The sequence below is a fragment of the Polyodon spathula genome, chromosome 15 (assembly GCF_017654505.1).
Source record: "Polyodon spathula isolate WHYD16114869_AA chromosome 15, ASM1765450v1, whole genome shotgun sequence".
Taxonomy (NCBI): domain Eukaryota; kingdom Metazoa; phylum Chordata; class Actinopteri; order Acipenseriformes; family Polyodontidae; genus Polyodon; species Polyodon spathula.
The window spans coordinates 3,142,247-3,155,705 of record NC_054548.1 but is presented as its reverse complement, the minus strand read 5'-3'; the positions used below and the strand labels follow the sequence as shown (position 1 = coordinate 3,155,705).

The 13,459-nt window shown below is 47.0% G+C and overlaps 1 protein-coding gene across 2 annotated transcripts in view; it reads right to left on the bottom strand.

The window, feature by feature from the left end:
- LOC121328062 (sodium/hydrogen exchanger 7-like) overlaps positions 1-13,459 on the bottom strand; it is a 39,211-nt gene that overhangs the window by 13,543 nt on the left and 12,209 nt on the right. For both annotated transcript variants that reach the window (XM_041272533.1, XM_041272534.1), the window contains exons 3-12: positions 12,800-12,877; positions 9,096-9,172; positions 6,812-6,924; positions 5,220-5,325; positions 4,827-4,968; positions 4,260-4,365; positions 3,944-4,032; positions 2,294-2,407; positions 1,516-1,627; positions 589-742 (exon numbers count right to left, since the gene is read on the bottom strand). In XM_041272533.1, coding sequence (XP_041128467.1) covers positions 589-742; positions 1,516-1,627; positions 2,294-2,407; positions 3,944-4,032; positions 4,260-4,365; positions 4,827-4,968; positions 5,220-5,325; positions 6,812-6,924; positions 9,096-9,172; positions 12,800-12,877 — 1,091 coding nt within the window. The remainder of the gene's footprint in view (positions 1-588; positions 743-1,515; positions 1,628-2,293; positions 2,408-3,943; positions 4,033-4,259; positions 4,366-4,826; positions 4,969-5,219; positions 5,326-6,811; positions 6,925-9,095; positions 9,173-12,799; positions 12,878-13,459) is intronic.

Sequence of the window (13,459 nt, the reverse complement as noted above, 5' to 3'; positions counted from 1 at the left end):
GTTCAGGTGAATGGGATTTCTGATGCACCTGTTGCTTGCCTTTGCTAATGTAATGTATGCGCTTGTAAGTAGACAGTACTGCTCCAGCTTCACATACACCAGAACATACACCAAGGAGAGCACAGCAACAGCTGCATTCAGGTTAAAGGACAAGTTCAAAACTTTCAAAAGGCTTTGAGATTACCTATCATCATGTTCTCAGTGTGATGGTTCTTTAATGGAATCAAGGACAGCTGTCCAGAACTCTGTTACTACAAACTGATACTGTGGGTATCACACCCGTTCTGTTCACTAACCCGAACCCTAACCCTATCCTTGGCTACAAACTGATACTGTGGGTAAAAATCCTGTGATAAACCCTGGCACTGTGCCTGGCTTTGTTATGGATTAGCTGGTCCTCTGGTTAAGGTCTTGGTTTCATCAAGGCTCTTGTTTGAACTTAGACCTACTAATCTCTGTACCTTCAAACGCACTGCACTGTGCTGCTGCCACCCAGTCCTGTGCAGTCTGGCTTCACAGACCACAGTGGAATGCCTTTGAACTGCACAGAGCCACTAGCAGTGGAAATGTGTGAAACAACATCCTGACCTGATGTGTAGCCATGACAACATGGGGGTGGTGCCCCCCCCGAACACCCAGACTGTGAAGAAGACGATGAGCAGAGTCGTTGTGAACATCATCTGACGGGCGTAGGTGGCCGTGTCCCGGATTGCCAGAGCGAACGCCATGGCTCCTCTCAGGCCTGCATTAAAACAAAGGGTTAGTGAACAGAACGGGTGTGCTTCTGCATGTGCATGGGTTAGGGTTAGTGAACAGAACGGGTGTGCTTCTGCATGTGCATGGGTTAGGGATAGTGAATTGAATAGGTGTGCTTCTGCACGTGCATGGGTTAGAGTTAGTGAACAGAACTGGTGTGCTTCTGCATGTGCATGGGTTAAGGATTGGGTTAGGGATAGTGAATAGGATGGGTGTGCTTCTGCATGTGCATGGGTTAGGGATAGGGTTAGGGTTAGTGAACAGAACGGGTGTGTTTCTCCATGTGCATGGTTAGGGATAGGGTTAAAGTTAGTGAACAGAACTGGTGTACTTCTGCATGTGTATGGGTTAGGGATAGGGTTAGGGTTCGGGTTGTGCTTCTGCATGTGCATGGGTTAGGGGGTGTACTTCTGCACGGGGTGTACTTCTGCATGTGTAAGGGTTAGGGATAGGGTTAGGGTTCGGGTTAGTGAACAGAACGGGTGTGCCTCTGCGTGTGCATGGGTTAGGGTTAGGGTTAGTGAATAGAACTGGTGTGCTTCTGCAAGTGCATGGGTTAGGGATAGGGTTGGTCAATAGTACGGGGTGCGTTTTCACATGTATTAGAGAGCAGTTGTATATTCTGTAGAACCTTTGCCAGATCCTGAACATACATTAGTGGCAATTTTGTGTTGCTTTTTGGCAGCGTAGGAAGCCAAATCAGATCACTCTCTCAAAGTGTGTCAAAACAACAAAAACAAAACAAAGAGCTTGCTTTACCTGCAAACATCATCATGTGCTGAAAATTCCAGCCAATCTTGTTCCTTCTTCCCAAATTCAAAGCAAAGGAGATGGGATAGACATTGCAGGCCCTTCCTATGAAGATAGCAACCTGGTGGACAGTGAGCTATTAAGGAATAGAGTCTAAACTCAGGAGGGGTCTCTTTCAGTAACCTGCACAGTGTTAGATCAGAGCACCAATGTGACTTTACGAAGAGGTTCAAGAACCCCTCTGGAACACCAGCTGTATTAGTCATTTCAACGAGCATCCCCAGGGCCAGCAAGCAGACGCAGCTCGCCGAAGGAAAAGAAAACTCTTCCGATTACAAAACCAACAGCAGTGGTTGTCTCCTAGCTATGTATTCATTTCTATGGACTGCAGGGTTTCAATAATGACTGATCACGGTTTGCCTGGCATAGATTTCAATGTAGACTTCAGTGGACCAGGAAGGCTTGAGGGTGTCACTAAAGCAATGCTAAGGGGCAGAGTGGCACAGTGAAACACTGACCTACCGTCCTGGGTCTGCTTCTGGGACCTACAGCCACCACGACAACAAGCACCCAAACACAAACGTGCATACATATACACACACATGCGTACGTTCGTACACACACACACGTGTTCTTTAAACACTGCGTGTCTGCTCTATTTACTTCTCAGCCTTTTAGATATGCCCTTCATTGCTGTGGAAAGAAGCTGCTCAGCTCCCAGTAAATGAATGCAGTGACTTCCAATGCCGAGCAGAGTGTGGGACAATATGCTGCAGTGAAAGGATACAAAGGCTCCCACAATGAAGATGGGGCTGAAGATATGGTTCTGGAAGGTGAAGAGGGCCAGCCCCATGTAGGAGAATATGAAGTTCTCAGCCAGGAAGTGAAGAACTTCAAAGAGCTGCAATAAAATAAAAAAAAGACATGTTAACGAACAAAAACCCCCAAATCTGCTCAGAGTTTCCTAAATGACAAGGTGACCTGCAAAGCACAGGATTGATTCTTGAAGCCTATTTCATTCTATCCTTCTGTGGCTCAGCCAGCTACGTGCTGTCAGGAATCTCCTCATAGCAGCCGAGGAGTTAATAAAAGACATCAGCATGACATCACACACCTGCCTCTCCACTACAGTGCTTGCTCTTTCTTTGATTGTGAAGTATCTAAAACACTGGGAACATTTATAAAAAAAAAAAAAAAAAAAAAACTACTAGATTGTGTGCATTGGGGAGAATGGTGCGCTATGAATGGACAAGCCTTGACGAGCCGAATGGCCTTTTCTCATGCCAATTCAATACAGCGTCAGTACCCACGCTAGTAAAGGAACGGGTGCATGCCCGGAGTCTGAACTGCTGCTCCACGCTAGTAAAGGAACGGGTGCATGCCCGGAGTCTGAACTGCTGCTCCACGCTAGTAAAGGAACGGGTGCATGCCCGGAGTCTGAACTGCTGCTCCACGCTAGTAAAGGAACGGGTGCATGCCCGGAGTCTGAACTGCTGCTCCACGCTAGTAAAGGAACGGGTGCATGCCCGGAGTCTGAACTGCTGCTCCACGCTAGTAAAGGAACGGGTGCATGCCCGGAGTCTGAACTGCTGCTCCACGCTAGTAAAGGAACGGGTGCATGCCCGGAGTCTGAACTGCTGCTCCACGCTAGTAAAGGAACGGGTGCATGCCCGGAGTCTGAACTGCTGCTCCACGCTAGTAAAGGAACGGGTGCATGCCCGGAGTCTGAACTGCTGCTCCACGCTAGTAAAGGAACGGGTGCATGCCCGGAGTCTGAACTGCTGCTCCACGCTAGTAAAGGAACGGGTGCATGCCCGGAGTCTGAACTGCTGCTCCACGCTAGTAAAGGAACGGGTGCATGCCCGGAGTCTGAACTGCTGCTCCACGCTAGTAAAGGAACGGGTGCATGCCCGGAGTCTGAACTGCTGCTCCACGCTAGTAAAGGAACGGGTGCATGCCCGGAGTCTGAACTGCTGCTCCACGCTAGTAAAGGAACGGGTGCATGCCCGGAGTCTGAACTGCTGCTCCACGCTAGTAAAGGAACGGGTGCATGCCCGGAGTCTGAACTGCTGCTCCACGCTAGTAAAGGAACGGGTGCATGCCCGGAGTCTGAACTGCTGCTCCACGCTAGTAAAGGAACGGGTGCATGCCCGGAGTCTGAACTGCTGCTCCACGCTAGTAAAGGAACGGGTGCATGCCCGGAGTCTGAACTGCTGCTCCACGCTAGTAAAGGAACGGGTGCATGCCCGGAGTCTGAACTGCTGCTCCACGCTAGTAAAGGAACGGGTGCATGCCCGGAGTCTGAACTGCTGCTCCACGCTAGTAAAGGAACGGGTGCATGCCCGGAGTCTGAACTGCTGCTCCACGCTAGTAAAGGAACGGGTGCATGCCCGGAGTCTGAACTGCTGCTTCCCTTGCATTCACGACAGTCTCCTACCTGCTTTGTTCTGATGGTCGACTCAGTGGATAAGTTGTTGTAGGTATAATGTGCCTGCGTGATTCCACAGAATAGCACTGCAACCACCCCTGGAAAACACAGGAGACCGACCATTTAAAACCACTGTGAAAAACACCACAGCACCAGGAACAAGAGTTTGCATTTGCATTGTTATCGGCTTCTCAGATCAAGAATAGCCTTCCCCATCCCCTTCGCAACACACCTGTAAACCCACCTCTCACCTGTAAACACACAGCTCTTGTGTTGTGAGTCTCTCACCTGTAAACCCACAGCTCTTGTGTTGAGTCTCTCTCACCTGTAAACCCACAGGCCTCGGCCAGCAGGAACGTGCTCCAGGACATGAGGAAGAACAGAGCCGTCTCCAGGAGGGGGAAGCAGTGCAGCTTTGTGAACTTCGTGACGTGGGGCTGCTGTCAAGGCAAAACAAAGGCTGTCTGGAAACCACACAGCAGAGCACACTGCGGAGGCTTTACTCACCACTGCCAGATACTAGTGTCTGCAATTTCACACAGGAACCTAGAGGAGGAAGCTTTGGGTTCTTCGGGCTCTGTTGTTCCACTGTGCTCTAATGAGAAGGCAGGACTTGTTTAAATATGCTGCTATAACAGCACTCTAATAACTACTGATTTAATGTTTCTTTTACTCCTAAAATATATACTGCATGCCCCTTAAACTGGCATACCTAACAACATGAAGAGGGGCCTATACAACACAGCTGAATAAGGGCAAGTGGAAAATCCAGTATACACTTTTTTTTTCCTCTGTTGAAGATCGGCTGGTTGCTTGTATTTTATTCTACAATGATGAAGTGGCTTCCAGGTATCTATCACGGTATGTGACGTGGCTCAACTCAAAAGGATATAAGAGCAGTGACCACTCCGGTGACAGCTCCCATCGCAAACGAACCGCTGAATATCCCCAGGAAAACTCCAACCGATTTGAAGAAGGCTGCAGCGTCGAATGTGTGGCTATTCCCTCCGGAAGGCTGGTAAGCTACAATAGACCTAAACAAATACAATTGTTTTAATTCCTCTTAAAAACGGTCACTAGGTGGCAGCATAAAACAACCGGTAGAATTTGCTCCAGTTCAAGAGCATTCTCTCCACTGGCAGGTTATTATGCAATGTGAAAGACTGACCAGCAGGGGGAGCAGGTCTCACATTCTCACAGCACCTGAAGGAGAGCTGCAGTGTTTTTGTGAAGACAGGATCACAAACGAGCAGTATGAACTGTCAGAGGTGGGTCTGTTACTTACGATGAGAGAACTATGGCAACTGCATCATTCAGGACACTTTCTCCAAACAAGAGCGCATACAGGTCCACATCTGCACCGAGTTCATTAAATATAGCCAGGACTGTGACTGAAACACAAAAGATAAACAACAACATATTCAGCTATTTGGAAGATATTTCAGAAGAGTGACAATCACCCAGGGCAGAATATTGAGGAGAACTGATTTTGAAAGCCAAAATCAGATATCAGAGCTTTTCTTTTTGTGTAAGAAAGTGCCCTTGGTTTACAACAGCAACATAAGATTACCAACGATCTCCGTCAGGCAGGCAGGCAGACAGTTCAGATAAACAATCCATTGCAAGATCAAATCCAGGAGCTCAACCTGCTGTCTATGAGTCATTTTACCAGTAGAAGCATTACAAGCAAGTCCTGGTCCAGGTATGAAAGGACCGGTATCTGGTGTCTACTCACTGTTGTACACTGACATGCACCGCACACCATGAACTAGCAGGTCAATAGACTGACATGCACTGCACACCATGAACTAGCAGGTCTATAGACTGACATTCACCGCACACCATGAACTAGCAGGTCTATAGACTGACATGCACTGCACACCATGAACTAGCAGGTCTATAGACTGACATGCACCGCACACCATGAACTAGCAGGTCTATAGACTGACATGCACCGCACACCATGAACTAGCAGGTCTATAGACTGACATGCACTGCACACCATGAACTAGCAGGTCTATAGACTGACATGCACCGCACACCACGAACTAGCAGGTCTATAGACTGACATGCACCGCACACCATGAACTAGCAGGTCTATAGACTGACATGCACCGCACACCATGAACTAGCAGGTCTATACACTGACATGCACCGCACACCATGAACTAGCAGGTCTATAGACTGACATGCACCGCACACCACGAACTAGCAGGTCTATAGACTGACATGCACCGCACACCATGAACTAGCAGGTCTATAGACTGACATGCACCGCACACCATGAACTAGCAGGTCTATAGACTGACATGCACCGCACACCATGAACTAGCAGGTCTATAGACTGACATGCACCGCACACCATGAACTAGCAGGTCTATAGACTGACATGCACCGCACACCATGAACTAGCAGGTCTATAGACTGACATGCACCGCACACCATGAACTAGCAGGTCTATAGACTGACATGCACCGCACACCATGAACTAGCAGGTCTATACACTGACATGCACCGCACACCATGAACTAGCAGGTCTATAGACTGACATGCACCGCACACCATGAACTAGCAGGTCTATAGACTGACATGCACCGCACACCATGAACTAGCAGGTCTATAGACTGACATGCACCGCACACCATGAACTAGCAGGTCTATAGACTGACATGCACTGCACACCATGAACTAGCAGGTCTATAGACTGACATGCACCGCACACCATGAACTAGCAGGTCTATAGACTGACATGCACTGCACACCATGAACTAGCAGGTCTATAGACTGACATGCACCGCACACCATGAACTAGCAGGTCTATAGACTGACATGCACCGCACACCATGAACTAGCAGGTCTGTTTGCCATGAGCAGTACCTGGATCAGTGGCTGAAATGATGGCTCCAAAGAAGAGACAGTCCGTGTAGTAAAACCTGTCAGACAGCTGCCCTACAGCTTGCATCAGCTTCACGACACCGTACATGAGATTACTGCAGAGAAAAGAGAGAGCTGTAAGGGATTCACTGAAGGACAAGCAAACAATACATGAAACCACCACCTAGGCTTATTATTATTAGTATCAACTTAAAAACAACACAATAATACGTTTAACATTGTTTTGTGTGTGTCCCTAGTTTCGCTTCTGCATACATTATCTACTATGCTTACTAAACAACTACAGAAACAAAAACCATTGACGTGCTCCTGAACAAGACTCCCACAAGGGGATTTCTGAGGTGAGGTGCAGTGCTCTGCAGAATTACTGAATATTCTCCACCACCTCACTTCAGCTTCTATACTGTCATTAACCAACCAGCTGCTTCCCTGACTGACGGACATGCTTTCAGCCAGTAAAATGTTACAACCCAGAAGACACTGCTGACAGGAAATGACTGAGGAAGTTCTGGATTCCCGGAAAAATAAGGAGGCATGGAAACAGAGAACTTTCTTTATCCTAATGTAGTACCAAATCATGTGCTTTTTTCAGAACTGCACATCGGAGCCGTATATATTGCGCTAGCTGACAATATTTCAGCACATGTTGAAAATATCAGACATGCAGTAGTTACCTGTAAAATATTATCTGCATTATAAAAACAATCCGAATTTTAGCTTTTTTCCCCCTCTTTCTAACTGGGATTGTAGATGTTATTTTGAACCTCCTGCTTTTGTAGACAGGATCTGCAGTGCAGCCTGCCTGCCTGCCCCCAGAGTTCTCTGTAGTGGATCTGCAGTGCAGCCTCTCTGCCTGTCCCCAGAGTACTCTGTAGTGGATCTGCAGTGCAGCCTGCATCTCTGCCAGTCCCCAGAGTACTCTGTAGTGGATCTGCAGTGCAGCCTGCATCTCTGCCAGTCCCCAGAGTACTCTGTAGTGGATCTGCAGTGCAGCCTCTCTGCCAGTCCCCAGAGTACTCTGTAGTGGATCTGCAGTGCAGCCTCTCTGCCTGTCCCCAGAGTACTCTGTAGTGGATCTGCAGTGCAGCCTGCATCTCTGCCAGTCCCCAGAGTACTCTGTAGTGGATCTGCAGTGCAGCCTGCATCTCTGCCAGTCCCCAGAGTACTCTGTAGTGGATCTGCAGTGCAGCCTGCCTCTCTGCCAGTCCCCAGAGTACTCTGTAGTGGATCTGCAGTGCAGCCTGCCTCTCTGCCAGTCCCCAGAGTACTCTGTAGTGGATCTGCAGTGCAGCCTGCCTCTCTGCCAGTCCCCAGAGTACTCTGTAGTGGATCTGCAGTGCAGCCTGCCTCTCTGCCAGTCCCCAGAGTACTCTGTAGTGGATCTGCAGTGCAGCATCTCTGCCAGTCCCCAGAGTACTCTGTAGTGGATCTGCAGTGCAGCATCTCTGCCAGTCCCCAGAGTACTCTGTAGTGGATCTGCAGTGCAGCCTGCCTCTCTGCCAGTCCCCAGAGTACTCTGTAGTGGATCTGCAGTGCAGCCTGCCTCTCTGCCAGTCCCCAGAGTACTCTGTAGTGGATCTGCAGTGCAGCCTCTCTGCCAGTCCCCAGAGTACTCTGTAGTGGATCTGCAGTGCAGCATCTCTGCCAGTCCCCAGAGTACTCTGTAGTGGATCTGCAGTGCAGCCTGCCTCTCTGCCAGTCCCCAGAGTACTCTGTAGTGGATCTGCAGTGCAGCCTGCCTCTCTGCCAGTCCCCAGAATACTTTGTAGTGGGAATGTATACTTGCATACAGTGGTTGCACATAACCCAGCTCTTTGTTCCTTCAGGAGATCACCCTGTACACAAAGCGATGATGCCTTTACCAAGCGATCCCAGGCCGATCTAACCTCATTTCTATTTCTCCTACATAACCCATCCTAAGTGATTTTCTTTCTAATGTCATTGCAACTTTCTTTCTTTTTTGCACTTCCCTAAAAGCATTAATGTTGAGACTAAATAATTACTGGGATTATGCTGACAGTGTTTTACAGCCACAGTTCCCTTCCCACTGGAGCATACAGAACTACAACAGGTGCACCTGCTTAATGAGTTTCATCAGCAAATCAGCAAAACGACAACCATACTAAAAGTGGTTGTGGAAAAAAGTCCTATACAGATTATGGGGGCATAACCAGGACTGATAAACTGGGCTGTTAGATTGAATGTTTTTCTTCCCTGACTGGGCCAGTGAGATGTTGTTTTGAGTCAGTTTCCTAAATTTACTTACCCAATAACAAAACAGGACAGTGCGGTTCCTAAGAAAGCATATGCCAGGATGGATCCCAGGTTCCTGAAGAAATGTCTCTATGGAAAGACAAAAGAAACCCAAAATTAACAAACCTAGAAATATATTCAGGAAAGGATGAATGCAGCAGCCACACCAGCGGCCGTGGAGGCTCCAACACACAGGAAGTTTGATCAATAACAGCTTGCCTTATATAGGAAAATTAGAATTTTACCACAAAAGATCATCTGCACTGTACTGCCACAAAAGATCATCTGCACTGTACTGCCACAAAAGATCATCTGCACTGTACTGCCACAAAAGATCATCTGCACTGTACTGCCACGAAAGATCATCTGCACTGTACTGCCACAAAAGATCATCTGCACTGTACTGCCACAAAAGATCATCTGCACTGTACTGCCACAAAAGATCATCTGCACTGTACTGCCACAAAAGATCATCTGCACTGTACTGCCACAAAAGATCATCTGCACTGTACTGCCACAAAAGATCATCTGCACTGTACTGCCACAAAAGATCATCTGCACTGTACTGCCACAAAAGATCATCTGCACTGTACTGCCACAAAAGATCATCTGCACTGTACTGCCACAAAAGATCATCTGCACTGTACTGCCACGAAAGACAGTTTGGAAAAAGCAAAAGCTACTGCCAGAAACTGCGCTTGAGTTACAGTACTGAAAATGCAGCTAAGCCTCTCATTTAATAACTTCAGATCCTCAGATCCAATTAATCTGCAACAGATTGGTCCTTGAGCTATCCCCAAAATAAGCTGCATCAATTCGGATAAGGCAGCGGCGGGAGGCTATCTACCTCTGACAACTGCAGCGTTTGGAAGTGCTGTAGACCTATATCTAGCGTCTAGTTTGCAACAGTGGCTGGATAGAGGCGCAGCTTACTGCAACATAAAGATCTTCTTATAACAGAGCTGAAAAAGCACAAATCCTTGGCTATTAATCCACAGACATGGTGGCATTAGGTGGCTGCATAAAAAACAGGATTTGAGGGGGTTATGACACCATATTATTTTATTTGTTTTGTATTATTTTAAAATGTCCCCTTTTAATCTTGTAAACCCGGGTTCATGAAATTAAGAGCAGGGTGTCCAGTCACTGTGCTGGAGGGCCATTCCACTCCACAGCAAGGGTGTGCAATCACAGTGCTGGAGGGCCATTCCACTCCACAGCAGGGGTGTGCAATCACAGTGCTGGAGGACCATTCCACTCCACAGCAGGGGTGTGCAATCACAGTGCTGGAGGGCCATTCCACTCCACAGCAGGGGTGTACAATCACAGTGCTGGAGGGCCATTCCACTCCACAGCAGGGGTGTGCAATCACAGTGCTGGAGGGCCATTCCACTCCACAGCAGGGGTGTGCAATCACAGTGCTGGAGGGCCATTCCACTCCACAGCAGGGGTGTGCAATCACAGTGCTGGAGGGCCATTCCACTCCACAGCAGGGGTGTGCAATCACAGTGCTGGAGGACCATTCCACTCCACAGCAGGGGTGTAAAATCACAGTGCTGGAGGACCATTCCACTCCACAGCAGGGGTGTGCAATCACAGTGCTGGAGGACCATTCCACTCCACAGCAGGGGTGTACAATCACAGTGCTGGAGGGCCATTCCACTCCACAGCAGGGGTGTAAAATCACAGTGCTGGAGGACCATTCCACTCCACAGCAGGGGTGTGCAATCACAGTGCTGGAGGACCATTCCACTCCACAGCAGGGGTGTACAATCACAGTGCTGGAGGACCATTCCACTCCACAGCAGGGGTGTGCAATCACAGTGCTGGAGGACCATTCCACTCCAGGTTGAACAAGTAAAATGAAATTATGAACAACTACGTGGTCTGGGTGGTTTAATTGGTTCAGTTAAACAATTTAGAACAGGTTGGAACAAAGACCAGGAGTGGAAGGGCCAACGGCCCTGGGACAACGTCCTGCTAAGCACATCTCGGTCCTGATCTGAACACACCTGCCATTCACTCCTGGGCCGTCTCAAACACAGGACTGTGTAGTAATACCGACAGACTCTTAGTGAAATTCTTCAACAGACTTTTCAACAACACTGCAGTTTTTTTCTCAGTATCTTCAATAGAGAAAAGCTTCTGGTTGAAAATTTTTTTTATAAAGAATTTGAGTTTCTTCTATCAAGTGTTTTAAGGTTAAGGCTGTCCAGTTTAAATAAAGAAGCAGTGCTGCTCTCTTAAAAGCTGCTTTACTTAAATCTGTAACGACCTGCTGGGTGTTCAGCAGTGCACTGCCATGCTGTGCCTCTACAGCCTTTCTAGTTAATCTGCTTTCACAATGCTACAATTATACCACTCTGTAAAACAATTATACAATTATACCAGCTCATGGAAATTAAATAAAATGACACGTTTGACTTGCTTTCCTTTCGTGGCATGATTCAGTTATTCTACCAAACCCCCAGGCACTTGTTAAATACCACCAGGACTCTTGCTATTGATCCAGAGGTCTGTTTTTATATACGCATCTCTTAAAAGGAGCCACGCAGTCAGTTTCCTGGAGGTCCACACTGCAGTCAAATCCCAACATAGCCGGTAACAGACCCAGCTGCAGGTTAGATATGACATTTCCAGCAGTCTCTATATCAGGGTGTTGCTGCCTGTGTATTGAACAGACCATGCAGTCTCTTTTCACTTACAGATATTTGTATACCTACTATATTTGCAGCATGTCCTTACTCATAAATCATTTGTGAAATCTTATTTTCATTTAAAATACACCATAGCACTATAAAATAGCATAATCCCAGCTTCAAACAGCATGCAACAACATCAGCTCAATACCCTATCAAAACACTGCAAGAAAGAAACAGAAAGAAAATGAGGCAACGACAGCACAATAAACCCCAGATATGCCATGCTGTACAAACACTGCCCCCCGCTACTAAGAACAAAAGAGAATTCCCACAGGCATTCGGCCCACCAGTGCTCGTCCGGTTCCTAGTAGCTGACTGATCTCGGAACTTTATCAAAGAACCAAGTGATTCTGCCTCAACATCATGACCGAGTCCCAAATTCCCCTCCTCTGTCTATGCGAGGAGCGTCATTTACCTTTTCACAGCTACACAAGGTAGAATATAATACAAACCAGCCCAAGCAAACTCCACTTCAATGGGACTGCAAGAGATTGTCATCCCTTTACCAAACCCAGGGATACAAGAACATGAACATAGCCTCATTTCAACATGGAAGACATTGAGAAAGACACAGTGGAAACTGGCATTGAATTTGAGAAGTTTCTTTAGGTATGACCACATACAACACAGCAGGCAACACCGGTAAGCAGTGTGCTTCATTGTTAAAAGAAAGGGAGGCAGAGGAAGTGGAAGAGCTTCCTGATGCTGCCCAAGTCCAGCTTACTCTGAATTCCCTGTCTCTTAAACACACAACAACAAGAACTACAAATACTGAAGAGCCCTGAAATGTACCCAGGGGAACTAGAGAATCAGCGGACACTGCAAAAATCAAGAGCAGCACTGAGGCAGCAATACCTAAATCTCCAGCTTTCACTTCTTTCAATACAGTTTGCTATTGAACCCGAAGTTCCGTTTTGGAGTGAATCACAGTCCTAACATGAACAATGTCACTTCCTTGTTTTCTTCATGCCAACAATGCTGGCGAATCAATGTAGCTTCAAAATTAACCATTTACCTTTTTAAGACTATATCCAGCATGGAAAATGATTGGCGGTAGTAAAATGTTGAAGAAAACCTCTGGATCAAAAGTGACCTGCAAAAAAAAAAAAAAAAAAAAAATCAGAAACTCTGTTGAGATTTAGAGAGTGTACATTTACAGTATGTGTTACTGCACAGAGGGTATTTAAGCAGGAATGTGGGTGTCTTAAACACATAGTAAAACCAGGAACAGATCAAACTGCTCTGCAATGGGAGTCTTGTTCCTATCCCTGTACTAGTTGTAAAATGTGTTAAGTGCGGGATCCTATCCTGTGGGATAATCGTTGATAGCTGAAATGGTAACCGTATTAATCCAGAGATGGTAGACAAAGAGAAGGCAATGCAATACCTTTTATTGGACTAACTAACAAAAAAAAAAAAATACTCATTAAAACAGTTATGAATGCTACACTCGGAATCTGATTGTCTGAGGCAATATACATGGTTTAAAAATGTGACCCAAGATATTTAGCTTGTTCTGTTCAATTTGGTGCTACCGCTAATAAACACTATATTTACAGCAAGTGTGACTATCTGTAAGCATTGCCACATCGTCACACTTGAATAGACAGGACTGAACCCAGTGCAGTTCAACAGGACTGGACTGCTATTCTCATTTCAATCACCTGGAGCACGT